Source organism: Melitaea cinxia, chromosome 5 (assembly GCF_905220565.1).
Source record: "Melitaea cinxia chromosome 5, ilMelCinx1.1, whole genome shotgun sequence".
NCBI lineage: Eukaryota > Metazoa > Arthropoda > Insecta > Lepidoptera > Nymphalidae > Melitaea > Melitaea cinxia.
Genome location: NC_059398.1, coordinates 14,516,511 through 14,537,862, shown reverse-complemented (window position 1 = coordinate 14,537,862; position 21,352 = coordinate 14,516,511). Strand labels below are relative to the sequence as shown.

Genomic DNA, 21,352 nt, shown 5'->3' with positions numbered 1-21,352 from the left:
AAATGATTTTATTAATATTTTTAATCTTTAGAATTATTAGTATTTAGTTGGCAAGACAATTAAATAAATAAATAAATGATATTGACAGTATTAGGTATAATCTGCGGTTCTTAGGCTTCACCGTTACAAAGTCACGTTTCTCACGATGATGGGAACTTTAATCGTATCTAATCTTGTTATATTAGCGGCACCGTAAATCACAATTTTGATTATTGTTCGTTCACGAGGTTCCGTCACTATTTATATCTGTATATTATTAATACGTGAAGCAAAAACTTTGTACCCCTTACGAAAACTGATGATATAATACGAAAATTGTGCGGACGGAGTATGATTTTTAGTACACTTATAGTTTATATAGAGAAGGAGTGCAGAATGATAATATTTTTTTTAATTATGCATAAAAATATATCAAATCAATAAAAAAAAAACATTACACACAATACCATGCATTTGACAAACATACGCATATTATACCCTTTTAGTGATTGTCAAAGTCTGTAGTTAAATTGAAAAATTAAAAAAAAGGTTCTTTATTATTATCATTATTTTATGTTTTTTTTTTTATTTAAATTTTTTCATTATTGTGGAACTTCGACTACTGGGTGACCACTACTTGTTATATACCTTTACTTGTTTAACCATACCATAATGTATTTTTTAAATATTATTATTAAGTTATTAAAAATTACCAAACTAAATATGTAGGGGAGAAGTGGCATGAAAGAGCCAGTTTACTAAACAGAGCAAAGAAATATACTTTTAATGAAAAAAATAACGATATTTTTTTGTCAAACTATTATTTATTTAATAAAGTATGTCATTTCATACGAAAAAACCTTAAAAACATTACAAAAATCAGTGCTGTGTTCATTTTTAAAAAATGTGTCTTTTGGCTGTTTCATAACTATTCGGTATTGAAAGAGCCACCAAAAGTTATGAATGAGCCAGTCAGTATTATAAAGTGTAATTATGAAAATTATGCAGAATAATAATTATTGTCCTATAAAAAAAAAACAAAAAAACGACAATTCTAACAAATTCTTTTTATTATAAACTAATGACTTTAAAAAAATAATAATTCTATCAGTCATTTTAAGTCATTAATCTTAAAATATTATTTAGTCATAACTATTATAATATATATAATCTTAATATATTAGAGGCGGATTATTTTTCATTAATAACAATCTCAAAAATTTAACAAACAAAAAAATAATATCTTCTATCAAAAACAACATCGTTAAATCTTTAACAACTTCAAAAAAAATATTGCTCACTTTGAGCTTTAAAGTGTTAACTATGAATTTGCTTAACTTTGAGATTCAGACTTTTTAGGAACTTTAGAATATAATGTCATTTTCTTAAAATTAGAAGCATGTCTTGCAAAAGAAGTTAAATTTCCCCTCAATTCCACTGGATTCGTGAGCCCAAACAGAACAAAATTTTACTTAAACCAATGTTCATCACTGTTTTCATATGTTTTGTGACAAAGTACGCAATCATCACTATTTTTCTTTGTTTTGGAGTTTGTTTTTCTTCGAACAACCTTTTTTTTACTTCAACCAATACGAGAGAGTGCTGTGTGGCTACGGCACTAAAGAATTTAGCCACCCCCTCTCTTCCCGTGGGTGTCGTAAGAGGCGACTAAGGGATAACACAGTTCCACTACCACCTTGGAACTTAAGAAGCCGACCGATGGCGGGATAACCATCCAACTGCTGGCTTTGAAATACACAGGCCGAAGACGGGCAGCAGCGTCTTCGGTGCGACAAAGCCAGTACTGCGGTCACCAACCCGCCTGCCCAGCGTGGTGACTATGGGCAAAACACATGAGTTCACGTTATTTTTGGCGTGAGCTTGTGGAGGCCTATGTCCAGCAGTGGACTGTATAGGCTGTAATGATGAATACGATAGAGTCAGACGAATCAGAGTCACCTTGCAGTACGGATTTTTCTTGATTTATTGTTGATTTTGTATTAATGGTTTTTATGGACTGTATTGTAGTCAGTTTCTTAGTATTTTTTGTTTTCTTTGCATTATCCTCTTTCTCTTCTAATTTTTTATTTTCGGGTGTGTCAGTTACGATGGCAGACGACATTTTTCTGTTATTGCTTGTCGTGTTTTGTCGTGCCACTTTAGAAAATGGTCTTATCATTTCCGGTGATATAATTTGTTGCCTTCAAGTACTCGGCATCGCAACCGGGTTAAATGGAGAGATGGTCTAATATTCTGGTCTGTTGCCTCATTTTCTTCGTGAGCTTCAGGTGGTTTTGTAAATTTCAGATGCAGGGTTATGAATGAGCCGGTTACGAAAGAGCCAGCTCTTTTATGGCCCATTCACCCGGCTCTTTCACAACTTATTCTTAAAAAAAATATAACCTTCAAAATAATAACAATATCAAAACTTTTGCGACTCAGTTGTTACGCAGCTGCAAAGCCAAATATATCCACAAACTCAGTCTACAATCCATGTACCTATATTTTTTTACAATAAAATATCAAAAAACATCTTAAATGAAGTAAAATACTTACTTTTTAGTGTCAAAAACTTTAACTCAATGCACCGGCGTCCGTTGATACCGGTGAACTGCCAAATGTTTGTAGGTGACGGGGAATCAGTGCAGCCACTTAAAAATAAAATCACCAAGCAAATCCGTTCCTAAACTACCGAAATAATAGAAGTGGCTCTTTCAAAACCTGGCTCTTTCATGCCACTTCTCCCCTATGTTTAAAATTAACAATATTAATGCGTATTTTTGATATTGCTTTTTCATAATCGTCGTCTGTTCGTAAGATAGGCAACTAAAATGGTAACATCCAATTGGTATAGCAACATAATTGTTCGAAGAATAAACACATGATTATTGCATCCCAGACTCGAGATAAATATAGTCTAAAATTCCACGAGCAGTCAAGGAGGAGTCATGGGCACAACAAAATGGGCTTCTCAAAAAAAAAAATCTTTTAATATAACAAACTGTCAATATTCATGTTAATTTCGTTTAGTATCTGTTCAGGGTAAGGCCCGTAAAGAAATTACGCAACAATGAGCAACTTTTTCCCAAAAGACTTCTCCGTGAGAATGATACCGCGCACAAAGGCGCTAATTGAACCACAAAGATTCGTCTGTCGATAACGTGTTTGTTATAAAATAACAAATGAGTTGCTCGAATCACTTGTTAGTGCTCTTTTATTAATTTATTACACACCAATTGATGTAAATCACGAGTTCATATAAATGACCCACTCGATCGTAAATTATTGTTCTTATTTTGTCATTTTAGGCTTTTTGTATCTCATTAATTTCACACTTTATTTTTAATTATTACGTATATCATACGCTTTTCATTACATTATTAAACCGACTAACAACATGTTTTTTTTTTCACATTCCTAGTTCTAACACATAGTACTAAAAAAGGCACACAGACAACATTAACGTCTTTTTGTAATCTAAGTAATTTTTAAGTTACATCCTTAGGTAATCATTTATATTTAGACTATTGACAGAATTCGCCTAGATAGGATGATATAGCCACATTAAGCGGCTATTGCTCTCACGATAAATTTTTGTTTAGATCGTTGGGCCTTTAGGTTTGGATTGCATTTGAACAGGGAATTTTATAATTTTGAACAGGTAATTTGAGTTCTCGTCTTATGGGAAGACAGTAAGCGCTAAGCGCTTATTTTGTTCTTTATTTTGATTGATTTAATTTATTGTTTAAATCACATAATGTTCGATTTTATAGACAACTACGCCCATGTCTTTAAAAATCGATACCGTAATAAATTAAGCACGTGGGTTGTTTTTATGCTTTTATATATATTATTTAAATGTCTTTTTAATTCAAAATTATACAATATTTGAATTTGATTATTTATTATTATTTATATATTTATGTTGTCATCAGGACTACTGGTGTTTCTTTAAGGAAAATAGACGTCACATTTTTGAACGGTATCTGTTTATTTTATTTCTTTAATGAAGTCAAGAGTTGTGTTAGCAAAAGAAAATAAAAAGTTTTAAAAGTATTCATGTCAGACGATCCGCAGACGAGTTTCAATTGTGAGAAACGGATACGGGAAAACCCGCACGGACGCGGTTATTATGTGTTTTTTTTTCTTTCTTGTGTATAAAATTCAGTTTTTACTTTTCTTGTTTTTTATTCAAAACAAGTAAGAATCTTTGCTTTTGTTACTATGGTTCTTATACCTACAATTTTTGAAGTTATACTTCTTTTGGTGCATTATGGAAAAATGATAAGAGTAAATTAAAAATAGTTTATACGATGTGCGCGCATACCGTCACAAAAGCATCCGACACCCTGAAGTTAGCTTCTCAACGAAGAAGAAGTTAGCAACGTGAAGTTAGTTATCCAATGAAGTATAACTTCTTACGTGCGTACATAACGTAGACATGTATGTAACAAACACACTTTTTTAAAATGAAACTGAGGATTAAATGATCCTAGAATCCTTGTTTGTTCTTTTGCGAATGTTTTGTCTTTTTATGAATAATTGAAATAATCTGTTTTTGAAATTTACATAATATAGAGAGATTAGTAAACAATTTGTTACATAAAAATTTTCATTGTTTCGTTTCTGATTGTTTCAATAATAAATGCTCTAGGCGCAAAAAAAAAAAGATATAATAATATGTTGAAACATCGTGATAAGTGCATTTCATATCATTAAGCAATATGATTAATACCTTAATACAAAAAGCTTTCACCATGACATTGCGTATAAGATAAAACTGATAAAAACCTAATTATCAGCCGTAACAATGTTTAAATATTATTGTTTGTATACAAGATATAATAAATAACTACATGATATTGCAATCAACTCGGAGTTTATATTTGACGATAAATGACCTACTTAGCTAATCGGACCTGAGCTTATACACTAACAAAAACCAGTAATGTGTATTTAGAAGAGATGTGGACTATATTGGACTTGTTGTTGTATTCATGAAAAGTCAGAGGATGTAAGGATACATTTTAATGGCGAGTTTATGTATTTTTGCGGGTTCGTTAAAGCAAAAAGTATGTGTAGGTGTTTGTAATGTGGTAGTTTTTAATATTTCTTAAAATATACGACTATTATGTCAATAAGACTGCGATTTTAATTCTGAAAATGAAAACATATTTACAGGAATGTAATGAAAATATATTTATAGGTTTGTAAACCTTATCATAGGCTTTTTTATTATTCTGTCGATCCTCTGTATTTATAATTGCACTTTCGCAATAACTCATTATTACATCCATTGATATACAACAAAAATATAATACTAATTAAAAGAGTTTTTGTTATAACAGCTTTTCTAGAGTTTCTATACATCCTTTTTTCATGTACAAAAACCTAATACCAACCTTAAAAAGCTAAAACTGCAATTTATTGAAGCAAATTACTACCTATTTCTATGAATCACTGACGCTGAATGCTACGAAGATAGTTTCCCAGTTGTTATGCCAATTATGTGGCAGTCATTTCTAGGTAATAACGGTTAAGGTGCAGTGAACCCGATTAAATGACGAACGTCATTGTCCGTAGTTCATCCGGGTCTGTTAACAAAAAAACTAGGAGACAATGGACCCTAGAATGATTTTAAAATGTCGAAACGTATCATTTGACTTTTTTGAATGGTGATTAAATGTGATGCATTGTAATAAAAGCTGAGTAATTCATTTCTAATTTCATTTCAGTTTGACGTCTAAATAATAAATTGACAATTTTAATTATTTTCTAGTTAAAAATTCGACTAGGTATGAAAAATAATGCTTATTTTGTTCGTCTTAGTTTTCGATAATATCTAATATTTTTTAATAAACTTGAATAAAATCTATTTTACGCCATATATATTAAACATTTTTACTAACATTACAAAGCTAAACAGATCTGCTAAAATTTTAAGGGTTTTATTTTAAAAATTGTATGTTTTTTGTTGTAAAGAGTTTTATTTCAAAAATTTTATGCTTGAAAATATTTAGCAATCAATATAAAATATCGATGCGCTACTCGGGTAAAAACACTGGCGTTATCTAGTTCTCCTTAAGTGAGTTGTGTGAGTCATATCATACTTATTTATAGTCTCAAAATCATAAAAAGATGAAAGGAATCGTGAAATTAATTACTTAGTATCGTTATATTAGTTATTTTTCGTGTTTTTATGTGAAACTAAGGAAATACCAAATTATTTTATTACGAGTTTTTAAAAATGATGAATGACTTTTTGTTATTAGAAATAAAGAATGTGAATCACTTTTTTAATGACTGTTATAACTTACTCCAGTAAACATAGGAAGTTATACATAAACAGTTATTTATAGACAACGTTTGTGATTTCTATATCCAGATATCTCTTCAAATTTAACTGTAAATATTTTAATGAAGTTCTTATTCAATCTATAAACACATTTATCTCTTATCATAACTCTAGATCAAAAACAATTATTTATTCATAAAACTTTGTAACTTGAAATTTTACTGTCTTGTTAAAATTATAGTCTCAACAAATATTCGTCATCATCATCATCATCATCTTCCTGCCCTTATCCCACTTATGTAGGGTCGGCACAACATGTTTTTCTCTTCCATTCCTCTCTATTATTCGTCACTTCAGTGCTTACTCCTTTCTTTCTCATATCCTCACTCACACAATCCATCCATCGCTTTTTCGGTCTGCCGATCGCTCTTCGTCCTTCGACATTCATCCCTAACATTCTTTTACCGACATAGCATATCTCAACAAATATTCGTATATACAATCAACTGTCACGTTTGTCTACTAGTAACATGTTTCAACGTTCTATTAGCAAAACAATCGTTTCAATTGCTTACATTTATGCCAATGTAAGTTCTGACCACAGTATCCCAGTCAGGGTCTATCAATAAACGTCATTAGAACAACCGAGGCAGAGGTTGATTGGCTCGGATCAAGCTTGAATGTACACACTGACACAATGACATGGAACAACGTGGATTATTAACATATAATAAGGTCATATAGATACGTACATATAGCGGATATGTAGGATTCGATTAGATTTGAATTTATCATTATTTCTTACGAGAACCTCTTGCATCTTCATGAAGATTGCATATCATTACATAATATAAAACAAAGTCGCTTCCCGCTGTCTGTATGCTTAGATCTTTAAAACTACGCAACGGATTTTGCGGTTTACTAAAGTAAATAGAGTGATTCCAGAGGAAGGTTTATATGTATAATACATGTATAATATAGTAGAGGGAATACTTACAGTTTTTGCACTCGTGCAAAGCTGGGCCGGGTCGCTAGTATTTTAATAAATTAAAATCCTACTGGTATTATAACCGCGAAAATTTATGACGGACGGATGGATACTTGTTTCTCTTTAACTTTTGTATGTGCTACTTTTTATGCCAAAATTTTAAAGGGATCGAAAATTACGCAGTTCAAACGTGGACCGCAGCTATTTATTGTGCATTTTCTTATGATTTATGAATTGTCGCATGTTGTGGTAATGCTTTACATCCTTCTTTATTAAGTTATTTGATTTATTTATCAAATTAGCCCTTAAATTATGATATTTTCCCAATCTCTCACTCGAATTCAAAGCCAAATTACCTAGAATACACAACAAACTTAAAATTGGCATAATAATATCAAAATTTGTACAATATAATTTCGGTTTAAGTTTATGGATAATAATTGTAGAACACGTGTTTGGTCGGTTTCTTGGTTATGTGTGTGATCGTGAAGTCTTGAAGTTCACGATAAGCAGTATATTAAGGTTTTCCTTTAGTCATTTGTAATAATTGAATTAAGCTACCATAAACAATTTGTGCTTAAATGTATTAAAAACTATTATACAAATACACATACAGGTGGCTATATTTCTAAATACTCATTTATAATTATTGATTGATTAACATATATATGATTATGAGTTTCCACGGCAAAATAAAACAAAGTGTGTGAAACCAGAGCAGTTTGCTAGTTGAATAGTATTACTTTAGTTATTACACGCTAAATATAGATTCACCACATCGTGACCATTTATTAATATCCATTCATTAGTCGAAAATTATCACATTTATCTATATAAATATGAATTGTTGGTAAATATGTTACTGTGTACACAACTCGAGAATGGCTTTTAAGTTTAGATATACGTTATAGAAGGTCGTTAACGAATTAAAAATTAGGACAACTATTTGAACTATGCATATAGTAGTAGTATAGCGTTTGGCAGTTCGCAAGAGTTTCGCAGTTTTTTAATAATTAGCACCTAAACTACGTAAACTATAATTTGGTTACTTATAGTTATATAACTATGTTGTATAAAATGTTATTCAGGATGTCAAGCGCTACGACATTTATGGTTATGTTAACACAAATTGTTTGTTGAACATACACGTGGCGACGAAATCAAAACCGGATTGGAAACGCATTAGTATCTTCATATTAAATGAATATTCTTACCGTACAAATATTTTAAATATAAACTCTTGAAATAACAAGCCTATCAAATGTCACTTTTATTATTATTATTGGGATTAATGGTTTTCAGTTGTGCCAGAAGGCACTGTCAATTTTACCAGTGTCACGTGGATAGAAAATGTCACTTTCACCACGTTTATTTTACTTCTGTCACATATTGTAAAGTCCTGAGGTTAAAGTCTTAGAGACAAACAATATTGAGTGTATTAATTAATATTAATAAATCGATAAAAATAAAATATAGAAACGTATATAAAACTTTATTTAGTTAGCACAATTATGTTGTTTATCATCAATTGCATATAACTTAGATGTTTGTCCTTGACGTCTAAATATATAAAGACATTATTTTTACGTAGTTGTTAGTAATTACCTAATGTACGATTGTTTAACACCGGGATGATGCTAAATTATTTAAAACGGTCCTTATAACTAAAAGATGTGTAGCGTGAGTGTATGAATATTATTGTGTGTATTGTGTGTGAATTTTATATAGTAGCATGAGATTCGTAAAAATTGGTATGCTATACCTGACGTGCATAAAGCGCTGGTCAGACTAAATAAAATTAATTCAAATAAACTGTAAAAATTATTTTCGTCTCTATGTTGTTACATTTGAATTAACATTTTTTATTATATGTATAATTATAACCTAATGGAGCGCTCCATTCCATTATGTCAATGGCTCTGTTGAATTTTTCTTTATTTTCGGTTAATTATGCTGTTTTATACGTAAAGTTAGATAATGGTTTATAATCCAGTCAGTGTTAGTTACAGAGACTATTTTTGCACTAAAATTGACACTGTTCCAATTATGTATATAAGAATATTAAGAAAGTTATTTTTTGTAAACTCAACAATAATAATAATAATACGTTTATTTAAGACAAGGTCCATACAATGAAAAAACAGCATACAAAAAAGAAAAACAGAAATAAACATAATAAGGCAACAAAATAATTAATTATAAATATTAAATTAAATATATTATATAACCGACACTATTTTTTTTTCATTTTAATCTGTCTTTGTTTTGATCTGTATATTTTATGTATAAATTTAAATTAAACTATGATTTATACATACATAGCCACATAGTTCGCGATACTCAGGATATTAAATTAATAGTATTTATCCCGAAATTCAGCACTGCCACTTTGGGAGAAATGGTAAAGGTCAATATGTTTACTTAATTGCTCTTAGTTGTATTTGGTTAACTTTTATATTAAACAGGAGATACTTTGAAGATAGTTCCGTAAATGTTTCTAGGTTTTCGATTTGTTAGGTCAGAAATAGACATAACCTCATTAAGGTAGAAACTTGTACTTACACTAGCTTTTGAACTAACAGTTATACAGTATTACAGTATAGCAAGTGCAAACGAAGTCGAAGGTTCAAATAAATCACGAGAAGTTAGGGCAGCAGGAGATATTTGCTAGTGCTAAAGCACCTGAACCTTACTGAAGATCACAGCCGATACTGCAGTCAAGCAGTGTTGTGTTCCTTCAGTAATTAAGGTCGCCCGAACTCCTGAGGACAGTCAGGTGTAAGGTCGGCAAAGTGCTTGCAATGCTCCTGGTTTTATAGACGTCTATAATTTATAGTATCCGCTTGTTATAAAGCGCAACAAATGCTTAGTTAATATAATTTTATTAAATAAATAATCCATATAAACCGAAAATCGTTTTAAGTCCCTTTATTGACGAAAAACGTTACTTGAAAATCCACATAATAGCGACAAAATCAGGCACTGATCTCAATATCTAAAAATTTTCCAACTATTGAAATTTAATAAAACGGTCTTGGAACGTCTTTTGAAAAATTTAAAACCTTTTTAAGTAATAGAATTTTTCTATAATTTCAAAAATGTCGATTGAAAACTAAGCGAATCTAAAAATATATTTGTAAATTAATCGCCAGTATTAAATGTAATAGTTTTTGGGCCTTTGACAATTTATTAATTATTGTTATCAATGTACGCTTTATTTGATGTGTTTAAAAATATTTCAATAAAATTTGAGTTTTTTATGGGTCTTTGTAAATGTTCTTTTAGTCTTTTCCCTTTCTTGTTAAAAAAACTGCACTGATACCAAGCCTGTGCGCATTGCTAGTGATGTACGAAATTATTTCCTCATAGTAACCAAGCGTTGCTGCCGTCGTTTCATACTAAATACACAGTGACTATCATGTTTATTGTTACTACTCGCTTGTAATGAATGCTGATGAGTATTATTTATGTAATTTTCTATGAACTAAATTCACGGTAACTAAACTCCTACAGGTAATTGCAATAAAGTATAGCTACCAAAATAACATTGATACACAAAACAGATTATTTTATAATATACGAGTATATAATGCACTTTTGTGTACAAAGTAATTTACAGCTGTTGTACTACAATTTTTTGGCATATTCTTTCGCATGAGTATAATTCCTTTTAAGTTAGAGGCGAATTAGTTATACGTTTATATCAATCAATACTGTTTTTAAGCGGCCTAAAAAAAGAGGAGATTCTCGATTCGGCTGTATTTTTTTTATTGTGTTAGTTACCTCAGAACGTTTTACTTACATGTATATGCTACATAAAATTTTTGCGCTCCATCCCACACTCCTTATTTAGTTCTCTGCCCAAAGGTTGCCTGGCCTATAATGCCGCGGTCGCTTAGAACCGAATATAAAAATCATCATATCAAAAATTTCGATCTAACGGGTACATCGTTTCATAGCTTAATTGGCCCAAGCACCGGCACAGTCAGTCGGAGATGTAGGTTCGATCCCCGTTGGAACGGTGGATTTTCGATATGATATTAAAACGTTGTATTACTTGTCGATGTAAATGCAGTCGGTTTTTTTTTGCGAGTGAACACAATTATTATTTAAGGTCTCTAGAAAAAAGTATAAGTTCATCCCGAATTGACGAACAATGTAGAAAATAAAACAGGCCTGAGAATATAATAGCACAGAATAATATTTTATTTTAAATATCAATATATGAAAAAAAAGGTTAAGTGTTACATGTAAGGTTTTATAAAATGATAATAGGTTGTTTTAAATTTCTTTGATTACGTGGATCAAATATTTAAGTGCAGACACTATGTGCATTATTGCCTAAATTTCATTCTTACAATATATATATCTTGTAGTATTTGTTTGTTGTATTGTGTATTAAAACACAGTTTATAAATTATTTTCAAAAGAGTAATTGCGAAGATACTTGCCGAATCTTCTTCGCAGAATCTACAATCCGAAGCTTTACTTGTACAAAAATAATAAATAATCAATTTAAAATTTGTAAAATGACGATTCCAATGTGCTCTTTGGGCCTATTTGAATAAAATTGTTTTTGATTTTCATTTTAAATTGTTGGTCAATGAAGTAATGAAATGAAAATTATAAGTATATTTATTCTCATTAAGCGAATATACAGTTACTGATAAACTTAGCTCTGTTAACTTTAGTAAAGTTATATAAATAACGTAATAGTTATTTTATGAGTAATTTCATTACTTCCATAACATGTGACTCAATCAGTATGATTCTTTTCCATATAATGAAACACATTGAACCTCGAACTTAGTAATCGACAGATCCCTAGAGAACTGTTCACAAGTGTGGAGACCAGATTACATGTTGATGTCATGTTTCTTAAGTGGCTTGGAATAATTAGTATGCGCAATTCATAGCTATTGGTATCTGAATGAAATCTATATTAGGTATACAGATATAGATATATAGGTACATAATAAAATGGATCTCCGAATTATATGTACGCATGTATCTTTCAAACGACAGCAAATTGGAAAATCCTCTTTATGTTCGTTACTGTCAGGACAGGAAAACAAAATAAAATAATCGATATATTGACGAAAGAATAGCGTTAAAAAGAAAGAAGTCAGCTAGTTATCTATACAAATAAATAAAATTGGATTATCTGTTTGTAATATTAAAATAACCGCTTATTACTAAATGCATATGGATGTATACATGGTACATATACCAAAATATTTTTTTTACAATTTTTGTCTGTCTGTCTGTTTGTTCCAGCTAATCTCTAAAACGGCTGGACCTATTTTAACGCGACTTTCACTGGCAAATAGCTGATCTAGTAAGGAGTAGTAGTAACTGAACAAAATTTTTTTTAGCTAGCAAATAAATATTTTTACATAGAGATATCACTAACTGCACATTTTTTATTGTATCACTAACTTTAGTTTGACGCGCGTTAGTTTAAGGAAAAACCTGTTTAGCGTTCCTCGGTAAATGGGCTATCCAAAAAAAAAACTTTCATTTCGAACAAGGAATTCTTGAGATAAGCATGCTTACACAAACAAACTTTTCAGCTTTATAGTATTGGTATAGATTTAGTTTAGAAATCGTCGAAAAATATATTTATGTGTATTGTTTTGTTATAATACGGTACAATATTTTAATGTAATATTGTAGTTTCTGAAGAATTTAACTTAAACTATAATGTTATAATTATCATAGATAACATTAACAAAGATAATTTAAAAAAAATGTTCACTTCTATTTCTGATTTGACAGCTAGGTCATCAAGAATTCATTCCAATTCTAGAACTTTCTTCTGACACTGCTAGAAAATACTACAAATTATAATAATACTGAATTATTAATTTTAAATTTAATACATTGAAACTGCTTAAAAAGTTGGTATAAACTTAACTTTTAACTCAAATATGCATCTTTATAGAGTTGCATTATTTTAAAAATATCTTTTCTACATGATTATGAATTATTTGTCCGTATGTACATACATACATACTCTTTACAAATAATAATATTCTTTAAAAATAATCATATTCAGTACAATATACGACAAAAAAGGTTTGATTTTAACAAACGCAATTCACAAAATTTTTAACATCCTTATTTGAATTCCCTAGAGATTTCGCACGGTAGAACAAATCCCCGCTGCGATTACTATCGTCGTGTTTCTTAAGCAACTTGGAGCAAATTACAACCGCGAGCCTAATTTATTCATGAAAATCAATCCAATTACGATTGTTAACAGTTTCCCTTTAAATAAATGGTTTTATTTGACGTTAAATATCTTGAAGAGATTTTCAGTTTAACTTAGACATTGTTCTGTACAAAAGAATATTGAATATTAGATTTATTGACGTCTTTTAATTATTTAGCTAATGTAACACGACGATAATGGTTCACAAATTTATAAATCAAAATCAAAAATATTTTTATTCAAATGCGGACCAAAAGCACTTTTGAATCGGCGCTACCCAATACCCATTTTCAGAATGTTTTACATAATTGTATGATTATATGCGTTTGAGGAAGTTTTGTGTGTGTCGGTTAATCGGTTTTGTATGCTTTTTTTTGTGGAACAATCTTGCCTACGAATATAATAGGAATAAGTGTTAGTATGGAAACAATTTTTTAACAAAAAATTCTATATCAGATAGCGGATCGGAACGAATAATTTTTTCTTTTTTTTATGTCGCACTAATTATATGGTTGGTCTTAAAACGTTTTAATACTAACGATAACTTGAAAATTGGTTTATAATATTGAAAAACCAAATTATTTACATTTATTTATAAAACCTTTCCAGCACATTTTTCATTATATGTACCTGAAGCCTTATATTCAGGTTTTTCAAATGTTCTTAATAACACTGTCAAGTTTGCCTTTTTTGAACGAGCACTTTACTCGCAGCCCTCTTTTTTAATGAAGGTGGAGCTAAAATTATTTCAAGTAACTCTTAATTCGCTTGATTGCACTGTAGTCCTAATATGGATTACGAGTATATAGGGATACTAGCCGTTACTCGCGATTTCACTCTTTTTGAATTTCACGTCTATAGTTTTTGTACGATGTAGGAGTTGTAACGCGATGTTTTATGGCATTTATTATGAGTCATCTTGATTTATCTTTCTTTATAATATAATTTAAAGAAAAAAACTTCATAATCTACTAGAGATCTCATTTGTATGAGGACACTTTTAAATAAAGGTGAATTTCGTTAAACTACATGTATGTATGCGCATCATTTCCGAACAATAATGATGATATCTTCAGAACGAAAATCAATACACATAATAAAAATGTAACGGATTGCTGTCTTTACGTGGAAGATATACGAGGAAAAATATTATTCGTACCTTTATCAAAGCAAATAACACCCAAAACAATGATTGTTAGAATTTTTGTCTGTTTGTCTGTTTATCTGTGTGTTTGTGCACGCTAATCTCAGAAGCGGCTTATCCGATTTAGATTAGGTTTTCACTGATATATTGCGGTAAGATTCACCTAAAATTTAATGTTTGTTTCATGTCAATCAGTTTATATGTAAAAAAGCTATGTCAACAAAATTATATTGGCAAAATCACGTTTAACATGTAAATATCCAAGACGCGGACGAAGTCGCAGGAAAAGCTGGTTAGAATAATATATATAACGGTATATTCACGAAAACAATTTTTTGCCGGAAAGAAGTTCACCGAGTCTGCTAGTTTTTATATTTACTGGCAAAAGTTTTTATTCGCTCCTTGTTAAAGATATTTAATAGGTTAAAACTGCACATTGCGCTTAAGCGTGCGGTAGCTTTGTACAATAACAAGGAAAATGGATACCTCACAGCGTTTCAAAGCATTCCTCGGGTTTCGTCTAATAGCTTAAACGCTAAAAGTATTTTGCACCTTTCCAGAGCATTCTTAGATTTTGTTAAAAAATAACGCATAAAATTATGACGTTATGAATTTACGTGTAAAACTATAATATTTTTATAAGAATTCTGTTTGTAATATGTTTGTAAATTAAAGGATAAAAACGAAATAAAAATATAATAAACATATATCTGTTTATGTGACCTAGTAAGATAAAAATACGCGCACGAACAAATGCTATGAAAACTATTATTACATTATATTAATTATATATTGTTTATATATTATTACATTATACATTATTTATCACATTTAAGCATTTTCTTAAAGAATTATTTTACAGTTATTTTAACAGCTATATGTAATTAGCTTTAGAACCGGTAACAATTCATTTGTGTAATTTTTTTAATTGGTACTACTTATACTTTAAGTAACTAAATATCAATTGGTTTAGTAAATAAGTTTTAATAACGGTTTCATAATGGTTATAAATAACCGTCTTCTATCTCTACAAAACATTATACCTTACCAAGAAGCAAGTTCTCAAACTGATTAAACATCATAGCAACTCAAACTGACTAAACATAACTTTTTTTTTTCACAGAACACAAAATGTTCCGCGGCAGTCTGTCAAAATAGTATTATGGACATTCCAAACAGAGGAGATACTCCGAGAAGTGTAGAGGAAGTGTACAAAGAGGCTCAAGCTTTTCTCAAACAATATTTTTCTTCAATATACAGGTGAGGATAACTTATTTATTTTATTTTTTACATTAAATACATATATGTAATGATAATACATAATAATTTTAAGATTAATTCATATTTGAGCATATTTTAATTAATATTAAAATTAAATAGCTTACCCAATTTCCAAGACAGGCGAAGAGGTTGGTTTCTTTAAGGTTTAAGGAAAAGTGCCCAATAACAATTCGTGTATTTTTTATTTATTATATTTAGTCTGCACTAGTTAAATATATTTATTATAATATAGTTATAATAATAATTTATTAATTTTTTGTTTAATAATATATTTCTTGTAGAGAAAACACCGAAGCTCATATAAAAAGACTGCAAGAAGTAGAGAAAGAGTTAAAAGAAAAAGGCACATATCAGCTCAAAACAGCCGAACTGACTTTTGGAGCGAAACTAGCATGGAGGAACGCATCGCGATGCATAGGAAGAATACAATGGAAAAAGTTACAGGTAATGATGGTTGATGACCGCTCTGGTTTAATGTGCGTGTCGTGTCGGTAGCGGCTAAACACCGACGACCGCAGTTTCAATTCCCGCTCGGAGTGGATATTTGTGTTTATACAAATATTTATTTCCTGTTTAATTGTTATCCTTGTGGGTCTTTCACCGCGCCTCGGGGAGCACGTTAAGCTGTCGGTCCTGGTTGTTATCATGAACACCTGATAGCGATCGTTACTCAGATTACGGAATATATTCGCGAACCCGCATTTGAAAAGCGTGATGCATTAAGCTGTGATCCTTTTCCTACGTGGGCAAAGATGCCTATTCCCAGCAGTGGGATATTACAGGCTGAAGCGTAATGATGGTTTATTTCACTGAAATAAAAATACTAGAAAACTTTATCTATAAGCCCTATGTGGAGCAGAGTATTTGATAAGGCAGTAACCCTACTCCTCACCTTTACATTACTCACTTTTAAACTATTACCTAGCCTTAGAATATTTATTATTGTATTGCATCTTAACAAAACTTTTAGTGATAAGTGGTACGGTACATCAAAATTAAAAAAATATTTCTTACTGAGTTATAATATACGAGTAGCTACTAATTTAATACTATGGTAGTGTAAATCAGTATTGTTGTAGGGACTATGTTTGAAATAGGGTAAGGTTGCTCAAGTCGTACCCCCTAAGGAAATAATGTTGTAGTATTTAATGCATTTCAAATAAAGCAAAATCTTTTGCACGAACCTAATCTTCATTTAGTTACCTTTTAATCAATATTCATAGAAATTTAAAAGCCACTTAGCAATATAGATATTTTAATGATTTTCACAAATGTACCTTCGGTACGATTAAGGCACCTAGTCGCCTAATTCGTACCACCTATAGCCTAAATCGTACTTAGAATAAGTCTTTAGTAAAGATATTATAAACGATATAGAAAAATACTTAAGTGATAACAAGTGGCGTAAACATGTGGAGGCCTATGTCCAGCAGTGGACTGTATAGGCTGTAATGATGAACAAGAGACCACATTAAAATAAACAAAATTTATAAACAAATTAAGTCTGAATTTCCAACATCAACTTAAAATATCTTTCTTTGGTTAATAGTGACAAAATCAGTCATACTAACTTACAAAATAAAAAAACTAAAAATAGAAAACAAAATTCAACTCAGCCTATTTCAGTCCACTGCTGGACATATGCCTCCCCAAGTTCGTGCCAGAAAAAACAAAAGCAAAAAGCCAAGAAGCAAAATTATAACTTGATAATCATACAAAGTTAAGCTTAGACAATTATTGTGGTTGAAGACAGATATCACAAACGTATTTTTTTATTTTACTTTCGATGCCAGCACATCGGTCATGTACCGTTGGGTACACCTTACCTTTACATTTTAGACACTGAATCATATTTTCTTGATAATCTTCCTTACCTAGTTGACATAGCCACGATTCTTTTCCTTTTATTTATTTGTTCTTCTTAGATGTTCCGTCCGTCTTTCTTCTTTTTGTGGGTTTATTTTCTGTTTTGATTTTTTTAATATCCAATACAGGCTTCTTTCTTTTATTTATGTTTTCCTTGGATTCTAATTCATTTTTGTGGGGACTGGACCATTGCTGGTTTAGTACCTTTATTAATTTTTTTAATTAATTTTGTTATGCAAGGAACAGGAGATAATGTGTTTAAGTGAGTTAGCCTGCTATTCTCTTTTCTCTGTTAAAATGATGGGGTAATTGAAATTTTTCGGCAAGCTTGAACCCAAGTTTTCTAAATTCAGTCGTAGTTAACCCGAAAAAACAAGACTCCACATTTATCAAATGCTGTGCCAACATCTCCTCCACATCTGATGACATATCATTAGGTTTTCCAAATTTTGTTGTCTTATTCAATACTTTCAAATGTCTCCGTAATGTAGGTTTTGGTATATTATGTCTTCTACAAGCTTCATTAAATCCGATTTCACCATTCCGATGCTGCTCTAAAGTTCCGTACACATCTTCTCGCTTTCAACTATTATAAAGGTTAAAAAAATTAAGTAAATTAAGCACACAATTTTTTGAATGCCTAAGTCGTATCGGTACGAGTAAAGAATTCTGCACAGGTACGACTTATGCAGTGAGGTATTCTAAGTTTCAAAACAAAATTATTGTTATAACCTAAAAAAAATCTACTGTTTAGGTGTACCTAAACGACTGCCAAATTACCATTAAAAATAGACGTATACAAAAAAATAAGTTGAAAATTACGTTCCTTTTATAAAAAAACTTAGGAATGAGCTGAAAATTTAATTGAAAACTGTTGAAAAAACTTACTTTTGATTATTTTTGCTCTGCAACACGGCCGGCCGTCCTATTGTTTTCACGTGCTTGCTTGGCTATTTAGTTAAAATCTACCTCATTACATGACAATTTTTATACGCGACAGCTGGGATATCACCGAGGTACGACTTAGGCGGTAGTACGACTTGAGTAACCTTACCCTAATTATTTTTCAATTGCATTAAGAATAATTATTAACTTCTTCGTTATTAAAGCTTTTGATTTAAAACATTTTTTATATATAATACGTCGAAGTTAAAAGTAATTGATTTTATGCTTAAATTAATTATTAATGATTACCTTTTGACAGGTGTTCGACTGCAGAGAGGTAACCACCGCAAGCGGGATGTTCGGAGCGCTTTGTGATCACATCAAGTACGCAACTAACAAAGGGAATATAAGGTGAGGTATCAAAGCAATGCAACAGTATTTAAACTTAATGAATACTTCATATCGCCTTTAATGTATGTATTTTAATTTATCAATAACTTGACTATTTTATTTTTCATTGACATTAGATTACATTATATCATACACTTTCTTTTATTTTATTTATCGTACATAATGTATTCCATCTTATTTTTACTCTCGACTTTATTTCGTCGAAAATTCGAAAAAAGTAAATAAAAGTAAAAGAAACTAAACATTAAAAGCTGTTTGCATAAATGTGATGTCATGATAACTCCAAAGTGACAAACTTTTGTTAAAACGTCAATGGACCGGCTTCGAGGTTTGACAAGCCTTTCATTCTTTTATCTTAAAACGAAACAAAGTGCGCAACGAAAGTTATAACAAAGCCAATTAAAAGAGGTAAAGCCAACGTCACCACAACTGTCTTAATGAACGGAGGGACAATAATAATAAAAAAAAATTGTGTTTTACGACAAAGTTTACGGGACTATGCGTGTTCATTAGAGTTCACTTTTTATTAGGTACAACACATATGTAAAAGGTGTTATACTATGCCAAAAGTTTAGCCTATTATAAAATGAATCGAATCTATTTTTGATATTATATCATAATATCATATTTGTGAAAGATATTTAAATTCAAAGCAAAGAATACTTATACGATGAAAAAGTTAAACTATTAAAGGCTTCTTCAAATGTAAAAACCATTTGCTTCTCTTTGCGAAATATTTCGTGGTATTTTTTTATCACAGAGTTTGAATTTGTACAGAAATATTGAAAATTCTCTAAAATTAACTTACAATCATCACATCAGGATATTTAACCGTTACATATTTCCAGGTCAGCGATAACTATATTTCCCCAACGTACGGACGGCAAACACGATTACAGGATATGGAGTCCACAGCTCATCTGTTATGCTGGTTACCTGGAACCAGATGGGACCGTTTTAGGAGATCCGGCTAGAGTGGAATTTACAGAGGTAATGAAAAGTATTTTTGACAAATATAGCATAGCGCTATAAATTAATAATTCGATATTATTGGAAGCCACGCTACTACAATACTTAACTAACTTCTGTGTAGTAAAACGTGATCTCTTTTTTCTATCTTTAAATTTCGTAAGTATCAGTAGTAAAAGTAGAACGAAAAGTTATATATATGTGACTAACACAATACAATTATATAACAGAAAAAAGGAATTGTCTCAACGTTGTTTGTATCATAACATCTGTTATTGTCATTCACATTTGTTATTATAATCAAATGACATAGCACTAAGAAAGATTTTGTCACAACTTTTGTCACTAAGTAATATCAAAGTTAATTGCTATCATATTGATTGACACGAAAATACATTTATCAGAGTTAACATAAAATATACATAATCTTGGGGTAGTCAATGCAATGTCTGTTGTTGTTGTTTATTCGGGTGTATCTATATACGCCTGTAAAAATATCGATAAATTTTCTAACTTAATATAAAGGTGAGGGATCAAATTTAAATAATAATTATGTTTGCTAGCAAACGAAAAAAACCGACTTCAATTACATCGACAAGTAATACAACGTAAATGGACGAAAAAAATTAAAAAACGCACTAGTCGTCACTACGATTTTAGACTCGATTTCACTGGGGTACCATCATCAGATCCTAGTTTCCTTATTATGGTATCATCAAGAAAAAAAAAAATCAGCAACATCGATTCATAACCGAAAAAGGTATCCGCGAACACACATTAAAAAAACTACATATATACGATTGAATTGAGAAACCTCCTGCTTTTTTGAAGTCAGTTAAAAAGAATTTTTTTAATATCGATATTGATAATCCACCACCAAGTAACCAAGTAAATATATATCAGGTGGTAAGGAAAAATTAAAATACACCCTATAAATGCTTATAACAATACATCTAATAAAGTCTTGTAAGAATATTATGATATATATCTACAATATACAATATCATAATAACATAATACAAATGACACAGTGGATAGAGCACGCAGACCTTTACGAAAAGGTCACAAATTCAAACTTTGGCTAGAAATAGCAACTTATCATACAAGAGTTTTCATCTTTAATTCGTCTAGTGAAAAAAAACACGTATTGAGGAGATCTACATCCATTCAATTTTGTTTGTTAATGGTAAAAAGGCTTTTTCAGTAAAGTACAGACCACGTGTAAGATAATAAGTTATTAAAAGAAACAAAATTTTTTAACATAATTATGTACTACCAGAACTAAATATTTCCTTAAAGTAATAAATAATAATTGTTTAG

General features: G+C 30.4%; 1 protein-coding gene across 1 annotated transcript in view; it reads left to right on the top strand.

The window, feature by feature from the left end:
• LOC123653673 (nitric oxide synthase-like) overlaps positions 1-21,352 on the top strand; it is a 42,858-nt gene that overhangs the window by 10,413 nt on the left and 11,093 nt on the right. Inside the window, exons 2-5 of the mRNA XM_045589668.1 lie at positions 15,744-15,880; positions 16,183-16,345; positions 18,972-19,063; positions 19,912-20,053. Of these exons, the coding sequence (XP_045445624.1) occupies positions 15,744-15,880; positions 16,183-16,345; positions 18,972-19,063; positions 19,912-20,053 (534 nt within the window). The remainder of the gene's footprint in view (positions 1-15,743; positions 15,881-16,182; positions 16,346-18,971; positions 19,064-19,911; positions 20,054-21,352) is intronic.